At 45.9% G+C, this 23956-nt stretch overlaps 12 protein-coding genes across 12 annotated transcripts; 7 read left to right on the plus strand and 5 right to left on the minus strand.

The window, feature by feature from the left end:
• Positions 1-353: 353 nt before the first annotated feature.
• On the minus strand, positions 354-758 carry N7483_011209 (uncharacterized protein; the record flags this gene model as incomplete). Its single annotated transcript, XM_057094636.1, has 1 exon — positions 354-758. One exon carries the CDS (start codon positions 756-758, stop codon positions 354-356), a length of 405 nt encoding a protein of 134 aa, XP_056940607.1.
• A 296-nt stretch (positions 759-1054) lies between these two features.
• Positions 1055-1761, minus strand: N7483_011210 (fungal specific transcription factor domain-containing protein; the record flags this gene model as incomplete). Its single annotated transcript, XM_057094637.1, has 3 exons — positions 1055-1145; positions 1173-1564; positions 1627-1761. 3 exons carry the CDS (start codon positions 1759-1761, stop codon positions 1055-1057), a joined length of 618 nt encoding a protein of 205 aa, XP_056940608.1.
• Positions 1762-2772: 1011 nt separating this feature from the next.
• Positions 2773-4481, minus strand: N7483_011211 (high-affinity nicotinic acid transporter; the record flags this gene model as incomplete). The annotated part of the gene is made up of 5 exons (XM_057094638.1): positions 2773-3134; positions 3190-3915; positions 3969-4084; positions 4162-4301; positions 4362-4481. 5 exons carry the CDS (start codon positions 4479-4481, stop codon positions 2773-2775), a joined length of 1464 nt encoding a protein of 487 aa, XP_056940609.1.
• A 438-nt stretch (positions 4482-4919) lies between these two features.
• On the plus strand, positions 4920-6323 carry N7483_011212 (dipeptidase; the record flags this gene model as incomplete). Its single annotated transcript, XM_057094639.1, has 3 exons — positions 4920-5166; positions 5223-6102; positions 6167-6323. The coding sequence occupies 3 exons, from the start codon at positions 4920-4922 to the stop codon at positions 6321-6323; spliced, it is 1284 nt and encodes a 427-aa protein (XP_056940610.1).
• Positions 6324-6834: 511 nt separating this feature from the next.
• On the plus strand, positions 6835-7056 carry N7483_011213 (uncharacterized protein; the record flags this gene model as incomplete). Its single annotated transcript, XM_057094640.1, has 1 exon — positions 6835-7056. The coding sequence occupies one exon, from the start codon at positions 6835-6837 to the stop codon at positions 7054-7056; it is 222 nt and encodes a 73-aa protein (XP_056940611.1).
• Positions 7057-7795: 739 nt separating this feature from the next.
• Positions 7796-9358, plus strand: N7483_011214 (uncharacterized protein; the record flags this gene model as incomplete). Its single annotated transcript, XM_057094641.1, is given in 4 exon segments — positions 7796-7954; positions 8036-8206; positions 8255-9000; positions 9016-9358. The coding sequence occupies 4 exon segments, from the start codon at positions 7796-7798 to the stop codon at positions 9356-9358; spliced, it is 1419 nt and encodes a 472-aa protein (XP_056940612.1).
• Positions 9359-10375: 1017 nt separating this feature from the next.
• On the plus strand, positions 10376-12503 carry N7483_011215 (allantoate permease; the record flags this gene model as incomplete). Its single annotated transcript, XM_057094642.1, has 10 exons — positions 10376-10531; positions 10592-10786; positions 10858-10952; positions 11012-11412; positions 11471-11596; positions 11648-11763; positions 11831-11917; positions 11981-12097; positions 12152-12236; positions 12289-12503. 10 exons carry the CDS (start codon positions 10376-10378, stop codon positions 12501-12503), a joined length of 1593 nt encoding a protein of 530 aa, XP_056940613.1.
• A 122-nt stretch (positions 12504-12625) lies between these two features.
• N7483_011216 (D-mandelate dehydrogenase-like dehydrogenase) lies at positions 12626-13660 on the minus strand (the record flags this gene model as incomplete). The annotated part of the gene is made up of 1 exon (XM_057094643.1): positions 12626-13660. The coding sequence occupies one exon, from the start codon at positions 13658-13660 to the stop codon at positions 12626-12628; it is 1035 nt and encodes a 344-aa protein (XP_056940614.1).
• A 421-nt stretch (positions 13661-14081) lies between these two features.
• On the plus strand, positions 14082-18125 carry N7483_011217 (Hydantoinaseoxoprolinase N-terminal; the record flags this gene model as incomplete). Its single annotated transcript, XM_057094644.1, has 3 exons — positions 14082-15057; positions 15108-17239; positions 17295-18125. The coding sequence occupies 3 exons, from the start codon at positions 14082-14084 to the stop codon at positions 18123-18125; spliced, it is 3939 nt and encodes a 1312-aa protein (XP_056940615.1).
• A 1146-nt stretch (positions 18126-19271) lies between these two features.
• On the plus strand, positions 19272-19805 carry N7483_011218 (uncharacterized protein; the record flags this gene model as incomplete). Its single annotated transcript, XM_057094645.1, has 1 exon — positions 19272-19805. One exon carries the CDS (start codon positions 19272-19274, stop codon positions 19803-19805), a length of 534 nt encoding a protein of 177 aa, XP_056940616.1.
• A 468-nt stretch (positions 19806-20273) lies between these two features.
• On the plus strand, positions 20274-21024 carry N7483_011219 (uncharacterized protein; the record flags this gene model as incomplete). Its single annotated transcript, XM_057094646.1, has 2 exons — positions 20274-20372; positions 20422-21024. The coding sequence occupies 2 exons, from the start codon at positions 20274-20276 to the stop codon at positions 21022-21024; spliced, it is 702 nt and encodes a 233-aa protein (XP_056940617.1).
• Positions 21025-21306: 282 nt separating this feature from the next.
• N7483_011220 (uncharacterized protein) lies at positions 21307-23526 on the minus strand (the record flags this gene model as incomplete). The annotated part of the gene is made up of 12 exons (XM_057094647.1): positions 21307-21495; positions 21554-21623; positions 21707-21753; positions 21820-22031; positions 22081-22298; positions 22364-22395; positions 22444-22837; positions 22888-22898; positions 22992-23269; positions 23334-23349; positions 23404-23457; positions 23512-23526. The coding sequence occupies 12 exons, from the start codon at positions 23524-23526 to the stop codon at positions 21307-21309; spliced, it is 1536 nt and encodes a 511-aa protein (XP_056940618.1).
• Between the last annotated feature and the right edge of the window lie 430 nt (positions 23527-23956).

Raw genomic sequence — 23956 nt, forward strand, 5'->3', positions numbered from 1 at the left:
ATGGAAGAAAGGTGTGTTCAAATCTCTGAAAGTTGTCTTTGTTTGTTCTTCTTGGGGTCGTGAATTTACCGGATCACAATCCCGATTGTGCAGATCTCGGAAACACACCCGCTAGCAGATATTATCAATCTGAACATGAATGTCTTCTGGTTCAATTTGAATGAATAAATGAAATTATGTACATAATGGATGGCACTAAGGGAGGAAGTCGGACCATCATCAACATTGAGTCTAATGTAATAATCAAAGATGCCACGACTTGCTTCGGGAGGAGGAAAAACCTCAAATTTGCTTAAATCAGTTTGAATAAATGAATATGGTATCCCCCAAATTTATCCAATTATGCAGCCAGATTATTGTGATCCAAATAAAAACTCATCACCTAGTTCGCAGGCCAAGTCTCTCAACGTGTGGTCCTCAGGTAGCATTCCATCAGACCACATAAACCCTTTGTCTGCCAGAAAGCTGTCTATCAAGGGGTGATCCAGGGGCACACCATCATTAAACCCCAAAGTAAGCCCCTCCACTTCACGAGGCACATCATTTCCCAAGCTTTCACCCCCGTTCGAAAAAGCCGGGATGCTTGACCCAGCAATGGTAGCTTCTCGCATTTTTCCAACAGTGGCTCTTGTACGTTGGAGTCGTTCATAGTAGTCGCAACTGGGGAGATTGCCGTCCTCCTTCATAGCTCGGAGAATTGTGAATGCATAGGAGACAGCGTCTGACATACCGACATTGGGGTCCATGACTGCAGACATGATCAGGATGAGGGTAGAAGAGAAGATATAGTGCGCGTCAAAGTATCCAAATGATGCTAAGGACCCTTCTATGAAGAGTTTCGACAAGAGAGTATTGGAGGCCCTTGCTGCCTGAACACAACTCTCAGCTAGAGCTAGGGTGGTGGGCGAGAACAGTCGTGGTGGATTTCCTGGGGGACCACCAAGTGAGAATCTATTTTTGAAGAGATAGAGAAGGATAGGCCGCGTGGTTGAAATGACGCATTGATTATAATGAAGATGAAGGCTGACCAGATTACGAGGGATATGCTCTTGTTTCAAGCGTAGAGCTTGCGGCAGCTCTTCGTCCCATTTGCGAAGACTGAGTAGGATTCGATGGACTCGTTGTACGAAAGTCTCTTGCGTTCGCTGAGGAAGACAATAGATATCACTCACTAGTCAAGGTCAGTGCCAGCTGTGATAAAGTTGAGGTACCCAAAGCTCTTACATATTTGGCCTGTGATTTTGGCTAACTTCACATTTGCAATTAGATGAGCAGGATCCGAAAACTCCTCTAACTCAGCACCGTCAAGACCCTCGTTCGTGGGTAGCTTAACGTCAATTACTGAGTCGCTGGCAAGCACCGGAAACCCCAAATTTGAGCTGCATAAACGATCCAGAGTATATAGTGTCCACCAAAGTCGTTTTCGATGCTCTCGTTCAATAGGGGTCAATAAATTATCGGTCGGCAAGGTTCGGTGGAGCCCCAGTCCTAAGGCTATTCGAAGTGCAATACCGCTGTATGTATATGACGATTTAACACGACCGAGGGCATTCGCATAGAAGCTCTAGATAGAAAGTATCAGCACTCCAATCCAATATAGTACGTCGATAGAGCTCATTCACTCACAAACAGAATCATGACCTCGACTTGCTCAACTGAAGGGTTCTCATATAAGTCTTGTAGCAGACCCACCGCTCGAAGAAAATAATCCGTCCCTGGAACATGCTGATCTGAAGTTCTGCGCTTGCGATTTGAGTACATTTCCCCCAGAGCTAGGAGCACATGGAATTTGCACATCCACGCTAGACTGGGAGAGACCTCTCCAGCACACATTCGATCAAGGGTATCAAAGAAAGACCTCTTAAGAACAAGATGATAGTCAAAGCCAATGAACCTTATCGCAATCTCCACCAATAGCCTGGAATGTATTCGATCGGGTAATGTCACGTCGGGTCGAACGAGTCGGTTGAAGATGTCGTGTTGAAAATACGTTGGTGGCCAAGATGCCAGTGGTTGATCTGCATCTTTGTCTACACACTGGAGCAAAGTATCGCCAAATGCAACGCACGAGGCCTCTCCAATGAAGACTGGCTGGGAAGAGGACCGAGCTGCGAGAAAACCATTTGGGGTCTCTAAGAGAGGGTTGGAAACATCCGTGTCCAAGAAGTGTGTTGCTGGTTGGTCTTGATCATTGGGATTTGTATGTGTATCACTGTCAGGTAGTACTTCGATTTCCCCAGGACTCGTAGACACATTTTGTCGATGTTTTTCTTTGAAAGCTTTCAGCTCACTCTCCAGCCTCCTGACATATCTATCGCCCAATGAGTCAGGCTGTGGCTATTCGAGTGAGAGCCGAGACTCGGATTCCAATTGAACATGATACTTACGTCTCAGATACGGAAATCTTGCGATCTCTGGAAGGAAATTCACAATTATCTCGATTTTGCGACATACAACATGCTTGACAAGGTCGACCGCCAGAGCACTTGATTTTCTGCGAGTGACATCGTCGGCATCTATGAGGAGGCAAATGTCAGTACGAGACGCCTAGCTTTTTTCTTTTACAAAAGACTTACGCTACGTAAATACGTCTCTGCCGTTTAGCAGACTGAGAATTGCGAGAAGCCATGAGAAAAAAAAGCGAATGAGAAAAAACAGTACTTTGGCATTGATTGTTATCTGCGGAGAAGCCCCTCAAGAGATAAGAGTGCGGAGAAGACCAGACCCGCGGAGACCTTCCGTGGACCGTGACTACTACAAGATCCTTCCATCTTAGAGAGAATACCGAAAAAATACATCATAGTCGCCTTTTTCAGGCTCACTTTCCAGAACCTCGCCCGATTCCTCGGCCAAGCGGATCCTGGCAGCCCTCTTGTTGTTCACTGCGGTCATTCCTACCATAAGGACTGTGACCATTGCCAATGCGACGACTGCAAGACCTAAGCTAATCGACAGACCCTTGATATAACGAGGAGCGGACTCAGTTGTGAAAATCTGGCCAACTGCTACACCGGCAGTGTTACCAAAACAAAGCGTCATGCCTACCATTGTGGCTCGTTTGAAGTGCCGAGCCGTGTTATCTTGGAGCCACATTAAAGATAGGCCAGTGGTGGGATAAATTCCAAGACCAACAACTGAAAAAAGACTCGTCAGACGCAACTTTTGTATGAAGAGATGCAATAGACTTACCGAAGCACGCAAAGAAGCGAACCTCCAAGTCCTCCACAGATATGAGGATTGCATAACCAATCACCAGACAGAGCAAGGGACCAGCGAGAAAAGGCCCTCGGAGACCTGTTCGGTCGGAGAAATATGCGATAACAAGGAACCAGATCAGGCTGACGATATAAATAGGCACTGTCATCAAGTTCGCCTTCACTCCAGAGTACCCAAGTCCAGAGACGATCTTCGGCAAGAAAGTGGTAAATCCATAAAGCGAGATATCCACGCTGAACTGGTAAATAAATAACGCATACCATTTTGGGTCTGTTAAAGCGCTTAGGGAGTCAGCCCATTGGAATTCTTCATTCTGTCCCCAGTGTGGATCATTGTCGTAGCGAGCCTGCATCATGATCTTTTCTTCGGCACTGAGGAACCACGCAGTCGTGGGATGTTTCGGAAAGAGGAAGAGATAAAGTGGCACAAGGATCGAGGTCATGGCTCCTTCAATGACGAATAGCCATCGCCAGCCTTCCCAACCGTTTGGTCCATTGACCTGCGTCAGGCCATATGCGAGAAGACCACCAAATGCACTAGAGCAGGCACTGAAAGCGAAGATTGCAGCGGAGCGCTTCCCCCGCTCTTCTTTCTTGTATACGAGTGCAATGTACACATTTATGCAAGGGATTAGCCCGGCTTCGAAGAGGCCAGTAAGCAATCTACAGGCGTAAAGACCCTTCCAGTTCTGAATGAACGCTAGAGACTCAAATGTTAGAAAAGACCTGTCATATTTGATGTGCCATACTCACCCATTCCAAGTGTCGTTATTCCCCAGCAGAACGCGCATGTCGAGAGAAGAGGCTTTGGTCCAATAATCTTGAGAAGCACTGCAATGGGACCTTCGAATGGAACATAAGTTGCGTATCTGTATAGCAAGTCTTTATAAGTATCTCCAACATGGCACATGGTATGAACTTTTAAAATTCAAATGGCATAACTTACAGAAGAGTAGTCGCTGTACCGAATTGGTTTCCAACAAGCCCCAGATCGGCTGGCAACCCGGCGGTTTGAGCATTCCCGATATTGCTCCGATCGAGATTTGCCATAAAATAGAAAAGTCCTAGTAGGCCAATCGCAAAGATCTGATGGACGAAAATGTGATTAGTAGAGGGTCCAATTCATCTGCAATGTTCATTATTCACATCGAACTTGCGCATCATCTTTCTCTCCTTGACTGGATCAATGTAGATCTCGGTTGTACCATGACCTATACCAGGCCCACTGATATCGGCCTGGACCTCTTCAGGTGCCTTTACGTCCATTGAAGCTTAGTTTTTGAATAGTCAAAATAATTCCAAGGTTCACAACTGGTGAATGTAAATTTATGTTGCTAATAAGATGAGAATAGGTTTATAACAGAATTTGGATGATAAGCGGGGGATAATGTGTTGTTCCAAGTCTTTTCTTTGTTTTAGTATAACTAGCAAAGCTTGGACACTGAATCTCTCTTTCGCATACCTTCTAGAGAATGTACTGATAGGAGAGATAGCTTGTCAACCGTCTTATCTTCCTACAGCCGGCTGCATTAGATGGATGCCGGGCCAATCGGCTTATCCCTGGGGGCTTGATAAGTAGTGCCTATCAGCAATTTGTCATGTCGATGGCCTTCCCGAGGTAATGTGGCTCAGATAGAATAGTAAGTACCAGGCTTAAGTCTAAAAGACAACATTATCAAGCCCAATTTCAAGTTCACATTCGATATGGATTATTCGACTTTTTCTAGTTCGATCATAGGTCGGCTCGCTGCCGCCACACTCGTCGCAGCGTCAATATGGGCTATATATCAGTCGGTTCCCACACATGAGAAGAGAGAAGAGACCTTGTCCGACCGGGTCGATCGTATTCTGAGAAGCAGCCCTTTGATAGATGGTCATAATGACTTACCATACTTGCTCCGGATTGAGTTGCAAAATCAAATATACAACGATCGATTTCCCTTTCGGGAGGGTATGAGCCCACCTCACTTATCACAAATAACATGGGCTAAATTCTCGCATGTATAGAATTGGCTAGCCATACGGACCTCAAACGTATGAAAGAAGGTCATGTTGGTGGCCAATTTTGGTCAGTATTCATGGAATGCCCAGACACGACAAAACTGGATGATCCCAGTCATATTGTACGCGATACATTAGAGCAGATCGATGTGGCGCGTCGTTTCATTGAAGCAAACCCGGAGCTCAAATTCTGCCTGACACAAGCATCCGCCATTCAAGCCTTCAAAGAAGGTAGAATAGCTTCAATGCTTGGCGCAGAAGGTCTTCATCAAGTGGGGTCATCGATCGCAGTTATCCGTCAACTATGGGATCTGGGTGTACGATACATCACAATCACACATAATTCCGATAATGCTTTTGCAACAGCAGCAGCAACGGTCACTGCCTCAGAGACCGAGTTTGATCCTGGTCTGACTTCATTCGGTGCCCAGGCTATTCTTGAAATGAATCGACTTGGAATGTTAGTGGATTTGTCGCATGCATCTCATCAGACTATGCGACAGGTCATGGATCTTGCACGATCGCCGGTCATATTTAGCCATAGCACATGTTATGAACTGGCAAAGAATTTTCGTAATGCACCGGACGATATCATCAGGTCACTGAAATCAAATGGAGGAGTGCTCATGGTGATGTTTGTCAAACGATTCTTGAATGCGACCGATCCTGATGCGGCTAATATTGAGACTGTGGTGGATCACATCATGCATGTTGTAGAACTGGCAGGTTGGGATCATATTGGCATTGGTGGGGACTTCGATGGAACGATGACCTTGGCTAATGGTATAAATTCTGTCGCTGATTATCCCAAACTGATTGAAGCAGTTATGCGACGAGGTGCGACAGACGAGCAGGTGAAGAAATTGATTGGCGAAAACATCCTTAGGTAAGCGGTCCTTGCTATTACTGCTTCTTCCTTGAGATATTTTATCTTCTGACGCGCTAGACAGAGCATGGAGGCAAAATGAGCGCAATGCAGAACTATTTTCTAAAGAGAGGCCAGTGGAAGCGGTTTGGGAAGGCCGAAGTTGGACGAGATGGAATAATCCTTTGCCAATCATGATTCCTGAAAATCCCGACCGTCTAGCTGCTGAAGACTATCCTTAAATATGTGCCATGAAGAGATTGATAGGTAGCAATTTAGGAATTGCTGTTAGAGAGCCCAGGTTTTTATAAAAGGAACATTTCAAGGTTACTTGATGATGCCAATTATGATTGTTGGATACCTAGCTTCCAAGCTGTTCAAAGTCAAGTCTTCAGGCAGCAAAATTGGGAGTCCCAATGGAAAAGGCATGTCTTCAGTACTTAACCTTAGAAGTGCTCAGTTAGGAAGCTCTGTTAAATAGACACACTGTATCATCCTAATCAGATTAACTTGTGAGCACCCATGACTGCCCAGGTGTGTTCAAATGTTCCCATCCTCTAAGACAGCTATGTTCACATACTTAAGCACTCAGTTAGTAGTGTCTACATTTACCTAGATAGCTGGTGAATGACTCCTCTGTGTATGTAAGTACCTACAGGGTTACCTGGAAGGGAAGGCTAGCTGTCCCATCGGTCCGTTCGACCCGCCAGGGTCTTCAGTCACTTGCGTTCACTGCCGCGTCCTTTCTCGGTCATGAGTTCGTGTCATGGTCAATGCTACAGCGACGGACCCGAAGGTATTCATATCACTTTCATTGAAGATGCTAAAACACCCCAGCAGCCGGATGTGCAAGAAGCTGCCGTTGAGGCTTGTTGGCAGCTTTCCGGTCGAAAGGTACTCAAGGTACTCAGCGGTCACATCAGCCACAATGATATGAAGGTCCAGTTCTCTCTCACATCCTTAAGCATGAGCTGAGAATAGCTGGTATCGGTGCTAAAAGGACCTTTTTTAGGTGAATATTGGATTAAGATTCGCATATTCAAAGGGGGTTGGTTTCCACCTACTAACCGAGTCAGGCTAACAAGTTATGCAGACACAAAGACGTACGCGGGATGTGGGATGATCGGCACACCGGCAATTGAGAGCTGAAATATTCTTCACCCCCAGATTCTGCACGATGCAACATTGTCAATCGCAGGGACCGTGTCTTCTGTAATCGGATCCGATTGTCCTCAGCGGGTCACATTTAACAGAGGGATGATATGATGATATTCCACCCTGAAGGTTCAAGTTTGGTCTAATTTGGTCTGCAGCTGGAATACCTGGAATGATCGAAAATATTTGGCTTGTGTCTTGAACGACATCGGTTATCTACATTGTCGATATGGCGCAAAGGTCTGTAGGAGGTCAAGATCAGAGCAAGCATCGGATCCGACTTCCCCGCAATTTTCAAGTTGTTTTGTTGTTCATTATTGAAATCGGATCGAATCCGGTTGGCTCGGACAACAAACACTCGTTCTCTTGTCTAATCAAGTCGACTACTTCATTGTTAAGCTAATCAGGATGCAACTCTAGTCTGGGGTCGAGCGTTCTACGGGGCAGTTCGTCCCGTCGCAGGTATTATAAGAGCAGAGGCTTCCTCCTGACCTCCGAAGAAACAAGGGACAGTCGAATACCCACCGACACATTTTAGTGGTGAAAAAGTGAGCTTATCATGGCGCCATTTCTGGGCGTACGAGGCTCAAAGCTTCACTTGGCCATATGGATGGAAGCTTGTTTCGGTGTGATGATATTCGGCTATAACCAATCCGCTGCTGGTGAAGTCCTCTCCGACTCGGAATTTAATCTTCAATTCCCACGAATGGTCACTGGAGTCAGAAAACTCCAAAATTCAAGGTGGGATTAGACCATGCAGTTGAATTTGAATATTTGAACTCAGACTAATCATTGATAGGCACTGTCGTCGCATTATACACCTTGTTTGGAGTTTTCGGAGCCCTGGGATGCACATTACTTGGAGATGTCCTGGGCCGTCGGAAAACAATATTTATTGCCAGTGTGGTGCAGGCTGCCGGGGCCATTATCCAATGTTCATCCTTCGCTTTTGCCCAATTCATCGTTGGGCGTATTGTGCTAGGTCTGGGTACTGGAGGTATTAGTATCTGTTTGGCAGTCCGGAGTCTCCAAAGCAGAGAGTCGAGGAGAGCATGTTCCTGCCTTCAGAATATTTTGTGGATCGGGTATTGCATTGGCATTATGGGTTGCCTTTGGGATGTCATATACACAGCCCAGTTCGGTGTCATGGCGCTTCCCTCTGGCTTTCACCATTTTCCTTTCATTCCTTGTCTGCATTTCAATCTTCTCGCTACCCGGGAGCCCTCGATGGCTATGCAAAATGGATCGCTGGGAGGAGGGTCGAGAAATACTTGCGCTTCTATACGATGAAGATCAAAACAGCGAGACCGTGAACAAAGAGATCGAGGATATCAGAATCTCCATAGAGCGAGTAAGTAAGGGAAAACTGGGAGCCTTATTCAAGATGGGTCATCAGAGAACTTTCCACCATGTTGTTATTGCCGCAGTTGCCCAGATCTTCCTGCAGATGACTGGTGTTAACTCGATCACCTATTATGCTCCAACGATTTATCAGCAGCAGCTTCATTTTGCATCGAGCGAATCAGGACTCCTAGCTGCATCATCTCAGTTAGTTCTGATAATTGGTGCAGTTTGTTGTGCCTGGACCGTTGATCGCTTCGGGCGCCGAAAACTTATGATGTTTAGTGCATCAAGCATGGCTATTTGCTTTGCCTTCATCGCTGGGCTGATATCTCAAGAAAATAACCCGGCCGCTTTGAAAGGAGCTGTATTCTTTCTTTATCTTTACTTTTTCGTCTACGTTCTCGGGTTCCTCGGAATCCCGTTCCTCTAGGCCAGTGAAATCGCTCCCACTCACCTCCGAGCGGCGACATGTGGATTGTCCCCTGCGATATCTTGGCTGTTCAACTTCCTGGTTGCTGAAGTCACCCCTGTGGCCTTTGATGATATCGGCTGGAAATATTTCATCGTCTACTGTTGCCTCAATGCATCTTTCGTTCCTGTCATTTATTTCTTCTTTCCAGAGACAGCGAAGCGATCTCTAGAAGAGATTGGAGAAATTTTCGAGGCATCTCAGAATATTTTTGATACCGTGTCTGTTGCGCAAAATCTGCCGAAGAGACATTTATCTGAATTTGTGAGGGACGAGAAAGGACCGAAAGCTGCTCATTTCGAGGCTTGAATAAATTGAAGATTTGACATTTAAATCCTTTTGAAGACTTGCAAGTGAAACTCAGCTTCTAGGGTGGCTTTGAATCCGGGTATCACCTGAGTATCCTTGGAGCTGGGACATCTATCCTTCAAATGCTGCGGTATAACAGTATCCTGTGGTGCGCGCGTTTCTTCAAAAAATCATACAATTTATCTGAAATTCGGATCAAGATCGCACATATTTCTCAGGCGCTAGTGCTGTTTCTTGGCCCCAAGCCCAGCAGTTTGACCATGAGTCGCCCCGTGTCTAATGGAACTTCGGGACACCACCGAAATCGAATACCTATAGAATTTCTTGTTGACGGCATCAGGTTGACACATGTCTATGAACAAGTTGCCCTGAGACAGATTAGAGAACGATGATATATGAAGATCCTCACGCTATGCCATCATTTTGGATGTGCCTCATGTACGTACACCTGGGCGAAAAAGCCGATTAAAGGTCATCGTTTTATCGTGCAACTGTGGCCTAGGTCGATCCAGATCCCTATGAAAAGAAAACTGCCACTCAAGGCTAATTTTGACCAGTAAAGCACCTTAAATGCCGCCATGGTGAATGTCAAGAGAGGCTAGTTCGTAAGATGTCGCAGGTTTTGCGGAAGATATAATAAATGGGGACTATGGCGCCATAACACCACCCCCTCTCCCATATAATGAGAACTTCAAAGAGAGTGGAAATTCAGCGATAATATTTCAAGTTGCGTACAGAGATCTTTAAAGACGAAAGAAAAAATCATTTGAATTTTTTTTTCAAGTTTTCTTTTTGCAATAAATCATTCTATGTGGTGGTATGTTGAATGTAAACAAGATGGATTGGAATGTTATCAATGAAGTTTATTTCAAAGTAAAAGGTAGCTGCATAAGTAATCATAGTAAGAATTGACGTGATCAAGAGGAGCAATGGGGTCATGATCACAAATTATCTATTTAAACCCAGTCTTCTCGGACGTATAGTCAGACATCTGGAGCCTCCAGGCGCATTTCAATCATGACTGAAGACACAGAGGCCAACTCATTGCGAGAGCAGGAGGTTGTGAAGCCAATCAAGTCTTGGAAAGGATACATTTGGGATACTTGGGAGCTGCCTCGCGACCAGCGAAGGTTGCTATTTAAGCTTGATGCATTCGTCTTAACATTTGCATCGGTGGGTTCTACCTAAAAACCCCCGACAAAAAAGAGTGGCAGACTCCTAATCAAAACACAGATCGGATATTTTTTAAAGAACCTGGATCTTCAAAATGTTACCAATGCTTACCTTAGTGGCATGGAAGAAGATCTTGAGATGTATGGTAATCAACTGGTGACCAGTACATCGATCTTTACAGTTGGCTATGTTATTGGACAAATCCCGTGCAATTTGCTATTGACGCGAGTTTCACCCCGATGGGTCATTCCAGCTGTGAGTACTCTCTCTCTAATCCAAGGTTGCCCAAAGGTTCTCATTCCAGTACAAATACTCACACATAGTAGCTTGAGGTTGGCTGGGGAATTTCTACCATGTCTATGTCCAGTGTCAAATCCTACAAGAGCCTTTATGCTCTTCGCTTCCTGGTCGGAATTTTTGAGTAAGTTTTCCTTTCGAATTCAGTTCTTCTCTTCTCCAAGCTGATGTTCTCTGCAACAGATCTGGATTTTACCCTGGTATTCATTACCTCCTTGGGTCATGGTATACGCCACAGGAGATCGGAAAGCGAGCAATGACATTCTGGCTTGCGGGTTCAATCGGCCAACTTTTTAGTGGCTTCCTTCAGGCAGCAGCCTATACCAACCTGGATGGCGTTGAAGGCCGAGCAGGATGGCGATGGCTCTTCATCATCGATGGCATCATTACGATACCACTCGCCTTGGCAGGGTTCATATTCTTCCCTAACCTGCCCCAAAGTGGCCAGAAAACTTGGTGGACAAGTGAAGAGGAGCATATCCTTTCCGTCAAGCGAATGCAGGCGATCGGCAGAGCTGGTAAAGAGCCCTGGTCAATAGCCAAGGCGAAGAGAATTTTCTCCAGCTGGCATACGTACCTTCTTCGTATGATCCCTCCATCCTTGTCTTCCGATTTTAATTTCTTCCACTGACAATATTGTAGCGGCGCTCTACATCGTCTGGAACAACGGATACCCACAGGCCGGTATGGGATATTGGCTGAAGAGCTTTAACGCGACGCCTGCTCCCGTGCCTGGAAAACATTACTCTGTGTCCCAGATCGATAATTGTACGTATATTGAAAATTCACTCAAGATCAAGTGCTAATAGCTTTCTATAGTACCGAATGTTACCATCGCTATATTCGTTGTCATGGCTTTTATTTGGGGTTGGCTCTCCGATGGACCCTTCCGTGGATCGCGTTGGCCCTTCATTTATATCGGTGCTGTCGTCACGGTATGCTCATCCCTCTACCACCCACTTACTGTAGGAAATATTGGAACTAACTCAAAGAATAATAAAGATAATTTTCGATGTTGTGCTACGTCAGATGCCGCTCTATTCAGACATACCTGGTCGCACGGCGGTGTACTGGCTTAGTTTCATTGGAGTAAGTCAAATGAAGTAGCGTCGAGGCTAGCACTTGAGTTAAAGTTACTGATCAAGTTTCTAGACTGGTGCTGGACCATTGATCCTCAGTTGGACCAATGAGATTTGCTCGGCGGATACGGAGAAGCGAGCTATTGTGGTAGCATTATCCAATGATCTTGCTTATGTCGTGCAAGCGGTGGTATGTAATTCAACTCCTCAATCATTTTCGTTCAATTGATAACACCAAATCCAGGCCCCCAACTTTGTATGGAAAACCACGGATTTTCCTGCTGCAAAGAAAGGATATCTCTGGTCTATCATTCTGCAGATACTGTCGAGTAAGTACGTCCTATTGTGGAAAATAAATGATCAAGCTAACCGAAGTTCAAGTTGTCGTGACATTGGCTATCCAATTACTGTTACGGAGAGATAGAAGAAAAGCCGCGAATCTTCAGATCGAAGGCTCAGCTCCTGCTTTGGAAGAGGATTTCTCGTCCGGACAAGCCTCATCTTCTGAACAAGCATCGACGTCGGATTCGGCTTCTATTGATAAGAAAAAGCTTCCCAACACCAATGTCTCAGCTGTGGAATCCACTTCAAGTTGAGTATGGGTATACTTGATAAGACAATGTAAAGCGACTCGAAATACCATGGGAAAGAATACAAGATCTTTTATTATCGGGCTGTATGTAATTTGGTCTAATAAAATGCTGAGCGGGTTATAAGTCTAGTTTGAAATGAAATTGACAGAATTAAGTGGTTTCCCTGTTGAAATAAAAGCTTCCAGATTATCCAGGGTCTGTTTCTCAAAATTGGACCAGCTAGTCCTCGAACAAACGGCAATATGAGGCAAAAGAGTAACCATCCAGTTTTCACATAATTTCTGGTTCACAACAGGCTCATTAGCATGAACATCGAGACCTGCACCCACGACCTTTCTATTTTCAAGTGCCCAAAGCAAAGCGTCTTCATCAATCATTTTTCCTCGAGCAATGTTCACCACTCGCAGACCAGTGCTCTTGGCATTTTCGAATTGTTTACGAGAGAGAAGGTGATGTGTTTGGGAAGTATAGGGTGCAGCAATGACAACACAGTCAACCTCAGTTATCATCTCATCCAGATCAGCACAGAACCGAGCTCCATTCTTAAGTCTAGCTTCGGCATCCTCTTTCCTTCGAGGACCATGATAGGAAATTCTCATCCTCAAAGCTGCCTCGCACTTCTGTGCGATAGAAAGCCCAATATCTCCCATGCCGATTACTCCCAGTATCATCCCCGCTGGGTCCACGGCTTTCAAACCCAGCTCCCGACTTTTGTTCCAGTCATATCTTGCGCACCATTGTGCAAAGCTCAGATAGCGGAATGTTTCAAGCACCAGTGCAAGACCGGTATTGGCTACGGCTTCAGTGCACGCATCGGGTGTATTGCAATACCATATCCCTTTGCTTGTCAGGGCACCGATATCCGCAGCATCGTATCCATGCCCACTACAGCAGATAAGCTTCAGACTTGGCGGATAGTGTGGGACAACATCCGTAGCGAAGAGTCGATGAGAGGCATACGCGCCAGCTTTGAGCCATCCAGTCCGTACGATCGCTGTGATATTGCTGTAGAGCCCACCTGGTTGTAGGCGCGAGATAAACTCTTCAACGCATGTACAGTCGTACTTCAAGATCGACACTTTCTCTGATAGGCTTTCGCGACGAGCTTCGTCGATTTGCTGAACGCTGGATTCAATCAACAGTACATTTGGTTTGGTCATATTGGGATGAATGAGAATTTTTGCGACCTGTTTATCTGATTGTAAACTTGGAAGATTTCCTTTCTTAATTCATTGTCGGTCTATCTTCGGTATCGCCGAGTGTGTGAGTCATCGCCGCGTGGAGCTAATACCTATCGGCTTGCTGGTCAAGTTGCCGGTCAGTTATCTGTAGCCTATCGGGTCGGTAATATCCCGACCGAGTGAAGCAGAGTAAGGAGAGGGGTCATTTATCGCTGATAGAGTCGAAGATGAGCAAAAGTATCGGAATCATGAGCATTATGTTGTATAGGAAATGCGGGGTACTTACCGATTGCTTTAATGCAATGATTCTTGTCAAGGTCAAGTGGCATATAAACAGTTGTCAATCCCTGCTTGAAGTAGCTCAAGTTTATTTCGTTTTGTCTGTATAATTATCACAACAATGGCTAAATCTGGTATTCGTATCGCCATCGACCGAGGTGGTACCTTCACTGATGCATGGGCTCAAATTCCGGGCCACTCCTCCGATATCATATTCAAGGTGCTGTCCGAATGCCGAGATGAGTATGACGATGCGCCCACAGAATGTATTCGTCAGATCCTAGAGATTGCAAATGGATCATCTATACCTCGCGGATTTCTTCTCGATTTGACTCCCGTTGAATCAATCCGAATGGGCACAACCGTCGCCACAAATGCACTTCTTGAAAGAAAAGGCGATCGAGTCGCCTTATTGATCACAAAGGGGTTCCGTGATCTGCTTAAGATCGGAAACCAAGCAAGACCAAATATTTTCGACTTATCGGTTCAACGTCTCACCCAACTTTATGAGACCGTTGTTGAAGTTGATGAGCGCGTCACTATCGAAGGATTCTCAGAAGACCCAGATCCCAAGCAGATCGATGTGAATTCCGATCCGGAACTGCGTTTAGGTTTAACAGGCGAAGTTGTTCGTGTCCTGCGAACTCCGAATCTGGAGGATGTGCGCAAAAGCTTGCTTGGTCTTTGGGATCAAGGATATCGCTCCGTCGCCGTAGCACTCATGCACTCTTATACCTACCAAGAGCATGAGATTGCAGTAGCTGGGCTTGCTCGGGAACTCGGGTTCAAAGTTGCTGTTTCGTATGAGCTTCAGACAATGGCAAAGCTAGTTCCCCGTAGCCAGTCAGCAGTTGCTGATGCTTATCTGTCACCGGTGACCGAAACGTATCTGGATGGCTTTCGAAAAGGGTTCAAGGGTGAACTTAGAGATGAGCATGCAAAGAAAGTCTTCGTTAATCAGTCAGACGGTGGCTTGACATCAATCGCAAATTTCTCGGGCCTCCGTGGCGTATTGAGTGGTCCTGCCGGTGGTGTCGTTGGCATGTCGAGGACATGTTATGATTCAGATGATGGCACTCCAGTGCTTGCATTTGACAGTAAGTTTCCCCAAATGATTCAGTACTAAATCTTACTGACAGTTTCCTAGTGGGTGGTACAAGCACCGATGTTGCTCGATATGCAGGTGCTCTTGAGCACATATTCGAAAGCACCATTGCTCAAGTTACGATTCAAACCCCACAGCTCGATATCAACACAGTCGCAGCCGGTGGCGGATCGATGCTTTTCTGGGAGAATGGATTGTTCAAAGTCGGTCCACACAGTGCTGGAGCTCACCCTGGTCCAGCCTGCTATGGAAGAGGAGGTCCGTTAACGGTGACGGACGCGAACTTATTTCTTGGTAGAATCATTCCAGACTACTTCCCACAGCCATTGGATGCTGAAGTGGTGAAGCAAAAGTTTGCCGATCTTACAGCTGTGATCAACTTTGAAAAAGATGGGTCTTCGCAACTTACCCCTGAGGAGGTCGCAGTTGGATTTCTTTCCATCGCGAACGCGACAATGACCAGACCTATCCGAACTTTGAGCGAGGGTCGTGGCTTTGAGACTGCCGCTCACAATCTTTGTTGTTTTGGTGGAGCTGGTGGTCAACATGCTGTTGCTATTGCGCGAGACCTGGGCATCCAAAGAGCTCTGATCCCAAGATACTCCAGCATTCTTTCTGCCTATGGAATGGCTCTGGCAGATGTTGTTGTTGAAAATCAAGAGCCGGAGGCAACTTCATACACAATGGAAAATATTCCAAGATTAGACGAGCGATTTGAGCGACTGAAAGATGCAGGCGTTGCTGGCCTTATCGCGCAGGGTTTCTCCGAATCTCAAATTCGCCACGAATCGTTCCTGAACATGCGATACCAAGGAAGTGATACAGCACTGATGATCCCGAATCCAGGCACCTTTGCAGACTTTGGAAAAGCATTTTCTGCACGCCACGAACAAGAGTTCGGCTTTACCCAGCCAAGAGAAATTTTGATCGACGATGTTCGTGTTCGAAGTACAGGGAAAGGGATGGATGTTTCACTCTCCAGCCCAACTGCCGAATTGAAGAAACTCATAAACTCACCTCCGGCAACACCAGTTGGACCTGAAAGGAATATCAACGTTTACTTTGAACAGGCTGGTTGGCTTGAGGTGGGACTTTACTCTCTCAAGGACCTCCTTGTTGGTACCCGGATCAATGGACCTGCGATGGTTATCGACAAGACACAAACTATTATCGTGGACCCCGCAAGCACAGCAATCATTTTGCCGGAGCATGTCGTGATTGAAATCACTGACGCGAGCAAACTTGAAATAAACACGAGTGTGGTCGACCCGATTCAGCTGAGCGTTTTTGGACACAGATTCATGAGCGTGGCTGAGCAAATGGGCCAGACCATGCAGAAAACGTCCATTTCAGTCAACATTAAGGAGCGGCTTGATTATTCATGTGCTGTGTTTTCTGGGGATGGTAGCTTGGTAGCTAACGCACCCCACATTCCTGGCCATCTCGGATCCATGAGCTACGCGATCGCATACCAGGCGCGCCGATATAAGCCTGGTGAATTGAAACCCGGCGATGTGCTTCTTAGCAATCACCCTAGCTCTGGCGGTACACACTTACCAGACCTCACTATAACGACACCCGTCTTTGATAGCGATGAAAACCCAACGAAGATTCTGTTCTTTGTCGCAAATCGTGGCCATCATGCTGACATCGGTGGAATTCAACCTGGCTCCATGCCTCCAAATTCCACCGAGTTGTGGCAGGAGGGTGCGGCCGTTGAGTCCTTCAAAATCGTGAAAGAAGGCTTCTTCGATGAAAAGGGACTCATTGAGGTATTGGTAGACATTCCGGCTTCTTATCCAGGATCAAGTGGTACCAGAACCTTGCGTGACAATATTGCAGACCTAAAGGCTGCAATTGCTTCCAACAACAAGGGCATCCATTTGATTCGATCTCTTATCAAGGAATACACTTGGCCTGTCGTCGAGTTCTATATGAAGGCTATTCAAGACAACGCTAGCCAGTCTACACGTGAGCTACTCAAAGTCATCGCTCAAAAGTTTGAAGGCCAGCCTCTTGAAGCAGTGGATTATATTGATGATGGCACGCCATTAGCATTGAAAATCACCATCGATCAGGAGACGGGTAATGCGGACTTTGATTTCACAGGCACTGGGCCTGAACATTTTGGAAACATGAATTGTCCTCCTGCTATCATGTATTCGGGTATTATGGTGAGTGCTTTAAATTCCGAGTGATTCTCATAGAGTTCCACTAACTAGCGAGCAGTACTGTCTCCGATCCATGATCTCCTCCGATATCCCTCTTAACCAGGGATGTCTTAAGCCAATCCGTCTCATCTGTCCACCCAACACTCTCCTGTCACCATCACTTAAAGCAGCAACGGTCGGATCTAATGTGGAAACATCTCAACGCATCGTCGATTTAATTTTCAAAGCATTCCGTGCCGCTGCTGCCTCACAGGGTACCTGCAACAATCTCACATTCGGGTACGGTGGTCGAGACCCCGAGACAGGAGAGGTGATCAAGGGATTCGGGTACTATGAGACTATCGCGGGTGGATCCGGAGCGGGCGCAGACTGGGATGGCGAAAGTGGCGTGCATACTCACATTACAAACACACGAATTTCGGATCCAGAGATTTTCGAAAGGCGTTATCCCGTGATTTTGCACGAGTTCTCCATCCGAGAGGGAAGTGGAGGAGCTGGACGCCATCGCGGAGGTGATGGATGTATCCGTGATATTGAGTTCCGATTACCTATGCAAGTTTCGATTCTATCAGAGCGACGTGTCATCCCACCTTATGGTATGGCAGGAGGTGAAGATGGTGGGCGGGGTGTGAATTTGTGGCTCAGGAAGTACCCAGATGGTACGAGTCGAATGATTAGCTTGGGAGGTAAAGCTACCACTCATATGAATGCCGGTGATCACATTATTGTTCAGACACCTGGTGGTGGTGGGTATGGCCAAGATCCTTTCAAGAAGGATCCTGTTTTCATGGACATTTTCAAGATCCATGAAAAGTTTGTGCCAAGTTCGTCTCTTCTTCGGACACAAGGCAGTCTGGCAGAGAGGCAAGCTACGGCTACTGGAAATTGAGGCAGCAGAGGTTGCAACCAAAGGATCGATGATAATTTAGAGCAGTACAATATTACTAAGAGCAGGTCAACATTCTGATCAAAACTAGTATATAGTAGTCAATAGTATCTCTTCTGTAAGCTCAACCAAATTTGAGTCATAGGATATTGACCTGGGGGAAAGGTCTCAATTGTCGGTCATCAGCCGTTTGAAGGCAGTAGTTACCGAACAACTGAAGAATGAAGTGATATCAGTGAGGTGATAATTTTGGAGAAAATTGACGATGAGTTGCAGGTCAACCATAAGTACATCCTGTATTGCGGGGGAGTCCGGGGCAACTTGCCTAAATTAGTATGCCCCTGACATCCTCTCTATTGTCTTTCGCGGATTTTATCCCGACACAGAAACAAAATACTAGTATTTGCTGTAGATAGACAGTAGTATACCACTTGGTCATGGGATGATTCTGTCCAATATTTCATATAAGGAATTAATGGTTCCAGAATCTTTCAAGTTCAAATGTTTTGGACAACCTGTTGAGTTCTCCTTCTTGGTACTTCCAACCCCACAAAGGTGACTATCACCTAGGACTGGTCGAGCTCATGGGTCAATGCCGAGAAAAATGAGCGTTATAACCCTGGGTTTCATGATCTCTTCTTTCAATTGCCGCCCTCTCATCACAGGCTGCTTTAAGAGAAGTAAAGTTAAAGGAATTGAGAAAATGGCTCAGTCGGGCTGCATCACTTCACATAGCTTACGGTCCTGCAGGGAACATCCTCTTAGTATGAAAAGAGAGAGTTATTGGTTGAGCATGAACATCAGAAGATTTGAAGGTTTTGTGAGCTCTGACCAGGCGCGGGATAGTTGCCATGATCCAGATCTCGGGGTAATTACCCCGTCGAAATATCAGCAGGAGAACTCACCAAATTCTACAAAGAGAAGTGTTCGGCGACTGATTAGTTCTGTTTTGTGGGTCTCTACCCGTTCTCCCCAGATTTTCCCCGCATGACATGAGATCCAGGGCTGAAGTGACGAAAGAGAAGGGAATTATGCTTCATACTGAACTGGACACGAAAAATATAAAAGAGATGCATCGACACGCAGTATCACCCTTTGCCAGGCTGGCTCTTCCCTTTATCCTCATACTTTACATTGCAACTACGAATCATGGAGAACGAAGATGGAACTCCTCGAAATTGGCTTAATAAAGCCAAACAGTCTCGTGCTGGCACCGCTGAACACGATGAGACAATCGTCGGAGAGACGAGCTATATATCTTCAGTCTCTTATGATGGGAGTGGTATTGGAAGCGTGGTGAACAATCCATTTGTATTTGGAGCGGCTGTTCTTGCGTCATTAGGTGGATTCTCCATGGGTTATGATATGGGAGTTATTTCTCTCATCAATAACATGGATCAATTCCATGCTAGATACCCATTTGCCAAGTCATCTTTCGGAGAGGAATTCATGACGGCGATGCTGCTCCTGGGTGCTTTCGTGGGTTGTATCTTCATGCCTTATGCGGCTGACCGTTACTCTCGAAAAATGGCCATCACGGCGTGTGTGGTGATTTTTGATATCGGTGCAATAATCCAAACGGCAGCCCCAAACTATGCAGCTTTGGTTGTTGGTCGATTTATTGGAGGTATCGGAGTCGGTACATTGGCTATGGTAACGTTTCCTTTAACCCCCTCACATTGAATCCGCTAATAAAATAACCTTCTTTTTACCAGGGTGCCCCTTTGTACATTTCAGAGATATCTCCTCCAAAAATCCGTGGAACCTTACTCGTTCTTGAGTCTATCTCTATCACCGGAGGTGTTGTAATTGCCTATTGGATCACATATGGCACCTTGCAGATCCAAAGTGAGGTCTCTTTCCGATTACCATTCGGTCTTCAGATGATCACGGCAACAGCGCTTGGACTGGGAATTCATTTCTTCCCATATTCTCCACGCTGGCTTGCATTGGTTGATCGAAGTGATGATTGCCTTAAAAGCTTGGTAAGACTGCGAGGTCTACCAGAAATCGATGAGAGAGTGCAAGCTGAATTCCATGGTGTAATGGCTGAGGTGAACTTTCAAAAACTGGTTCAGCAAAAGCGACACCCGGGAGCAAGGGGAATTAAACTTGAGATTCTTCAGTGGATGGATTTTTTTTAGTCGAAAAATGTGGAGGAGAACAGTTGTTGGTGTCGGTGTTGGCTTCTTTCAACAATTCTCGGGAATCAACGCCTTCATCTACTACGCACCCACTTTATTCACCTCGGTAAGTCGTTGGCATATTACTAAAGATTTCCTTTCTAACTCATTATTAGCTCGGCCAATCCACCCAACAGTCTCGCATTCTTTCTGGTGTATTCGACTGCCTTCAATTTGTCGCTTCCATTCTCTGCTTCCTAATTATCGACAAGGTCGGTCGGAGACCTTTAGCAATTTGGGGCGCCTTTGGCTCAGCGATTGCATATGGAATTATAGCAGTTCTAGCAGGCCTCTACGAGGATGACTGGCTTAACAACACCGCCGCTGGCTGGGGCTGTGTCGCAATGGCTTTCATCTTCATTATGATCTATGGTGTTTCGTACTCTCCACTCGGCTGGGCGCTTCCATCCGAGGTCTTTTCTACATCCACGCGATCCAAAGGAGTCGCCTTGTCCACTTGTATAATTTGGCTTTCTGACTTTATTATTGGTATTGCTACGCCCAGCATGCTTGATAACATCACCTATGGTACCTATATCTTCTTTGCAGCCATGTGTTTCCTGGCAGGAGTATGGGCATTCTTTTTCGTTCCTGAAACAAGCGGGAAGACCCTTGAGGAGCTGGATGCAGTGTTTGGAGATAGCAGGGGTCAAGAGGAGAGGGATATTGTTGCGGAGGCCATTGGATACCGACCTGATCCTCCAAAGACCACCGTTTAGATTGATGCTTAGTTGGCACTTGCATCCGATTGGGATATCAACTTGAACCTTGGAATACAACCGCTTACGACCTTTGTATATCAGACTTTAACCATTACTAGAAATTTCTTCAATTCATGTCTGATCAATTATGAATATAATTAGTAATTTCTAGCATAGAATTTGCATGCAATTACCATTACCAATAGTCCTCGCTTTTAGTGAGCCGGAAGCAAAAACACTGGCATATATCCATATCCATGATCGATACCCAGTCGCCAAATGAAGCACAGTAAAATGTATCTAATCCACATGATCAACATGAGTAGTGCCAAGACCTTTTCCACCGAAATCAGTGAGAGCTTCTCCGTGTGCCATGTCGCGCTCGAAAATTGCACCAACACAACGAGCTTGGCGATCGCGATATACCCAAATAGTTCTGTCTTTCGAGAATAGGAAATCAATCTCCTCCAACGATTTTCCTGCTGTTTCCTATATGAGAGTCAGCCTTTGTAGCTTGAAAGGGAATTTTTGGCTCCGAGTTACTCACAGGGTAGAGAAAGAAGACAACGATAGCCATCGTAAAGCAGAGAGTCATGAATATTAGATAAAGTTTCCAGCTGCGAGAATTTACAAGTCAATCATTTGCTTTGTACTCAGGATCTCTGGGAATTAATTTTTAGCGGGTGGTTAGTTCACTTACGAGATCTCGTCCATTGCTGTTGGAATGTAAAGGGCAAACCAAAAGTTCTAGATAGCAGACGTCAGTCCAAGTGAAATCGCAATATTGACAATTTCCACCACGACACAACATACCACAAACCAGTTTGTTGCAGATGTCATAGATGTTCCACGTCCACGAGAGCCAGTTGTAAATAGCTCGGGTGGGTAGACCCAGGCAACGCAAGCCCATGTCAACGCAAAACACATAACATAGACATATACAAATGCGATAACGGCATTCGAGGCATTGCCGTTTGTGAAATCGAAATTTGTTTTCTTAGTTAGAGAATCATATACCGGGTTTCCTAAGCCAAGTTAGCAAAGCATTTTTGACCCACAGACTATAGACTCCACCTTTAGTCTTCATGATTGTTCCAATCAACATCATCGCAACCCCCATACCAAATCCTCCAATGACCATAGGAGTACGACGACCCCAGGTATCCATCCAGTACATATTCGGCCAAGTGAAAACGTTCAAAACAGCGCCCTGGATACCGTTTGCTAGAAGCGAGCCGCGGGTTGAGCTGATACCAGCCTGTTCGAAGAGGAACACTGCATAGTACATGATTCTGTAGGCCCTTTTGTATGAGCAAGGTTTCTTGGAGATCAGAAGTGGCCTCGCGATAAGACTTACACATTGACACCGGTAACTTGTTGGAAGAATTGCTGGGCAAGAATTAGATAAACTCATCGATATTTGGTTCCAGCACTCACCACTCCAATACCCAACCAGGTCCGACGGCGATCCTTTCCAACCAACATTTGAATGTAAGATGGAGGCGGGTTCTGTCTCTCCCACTGGATTTTTGCCTCAATCTCCGCTAGCTCAGCTTGCACGAAGGGGTCATTGATATCACCATCCGAGTGCATTCTTGCCAAGGCTTCCAATGCTTTTTCGTGTTCGTCGCGCTGCGCAAGCCATCGAGGAGACTCTGGCATGAAATACATGGTCACGTGTAGAGTGACAGTTGGAATCATTTGTAGTCCAATTGCTAGACGCCATGAAGCATCCCCAGATAAAAAGCTTGAGCCGTACTGAATCCAGAATGCGATGAGAATACCGAAGTTGATACAACATTGCTGAAATGAAACAATCCGGCCGCGAATCCTATCCGCCTCGGTTAGTTGGTCTCTATCACGAACTTGCGAGGATCTTACTTAGGGGGGTGCTATTTCGCTTTGATATAGCGGTACCTATAGTCAGAGGATGTTAGCAATCACTGCATCAACGCGGAAGCTATAAGGCTTGAAGGGGTATGTACCATCATGGCCAAACAACCATTTCCTAATCCATTGATCACACGGCCTGCGACGAGAGCAGTAACACCGTTTGCTGCGGTCGCAACAGCCACTCCTATTGTGAATATCAAAGAGCCCAGCAGAATAGTCTTACGACGGCCAAGTCGATCGGCAAGGAAAGCACCTGTCAGAAGCGATCCGGCAAATGAGCCAGCTTGGATGGATGCAGTGATACCACCTTGGAGGAAATTTCCGGGATAGTTCATATAGACCAGGAATTGAGTCATCGTAAGAATTCCACCTGAGTAATGTCAATCGAAAGTACTCAAGTGCTTCCAGTGTGTTCCTAGTATGTGCCGACTCACTCATTGACCCCGTATCCTAGGAACTGTCAGATTCAAGCCATGGTGCAAAACATCAAATTTATGCACTTACATATCCAAATGCGATACCTCCCGTGCATGGTGCAATGCCATACAGGTACGGTTTCTGCCATTATTAGTGATTTGAACCGTTTACATGCTCAAACTCTGTGTGGCTTACCCACGAGCCGCCCATTTTGACTGTTGTGGGGGGGCTATGCAGCTATGCAGGGACGATATGGTTTATTGAACATCCCTGCTGGGAGCTGGCGAGCTTCCATCCATTTATTATCACCACGAGTCAGGCCGGATAATTTCCCCTCACTGTTCAATATTCGAATGATGATCTGTATACAAATCTGGATGCGGGGCCCCGGATATTTCAGCGCTGTTACCCCCACACGCTGCCCAGGGTCTTACCCATGGTAACCCTGGAAGGCGACTCGATGAGATAAGCCATACAAACAGCCTCGAGCCTGAATCTAGTACGACCTATTGGATAGTACATTGTCGGCCTGGGTCGGGATTGTAATTCCAATGGTGATGAACCACTCCGTACAACTGCAAGCAATGATTGGAAAAACCTTGTGCTAACAGCAACGTTCAAGTACTATATGAGACATCTT

The sequence above is a fragment of the Penicillium malachiteum genome (assembly GCF_028827825.1).
Source record: "Penicillium malachiteum strain IBT 17515 chromosome Unknown utg000005l:1.0-9002435.0:326005.0-9005861.0, whole genome shotgun sequence".
Lineage (NCBI taxonomy): Eukaryota > Fungi > Ascomycota > Eurotiomycetes > Eurotiales > Aspergillaceae > Penicillium > Penicillium malachiteum.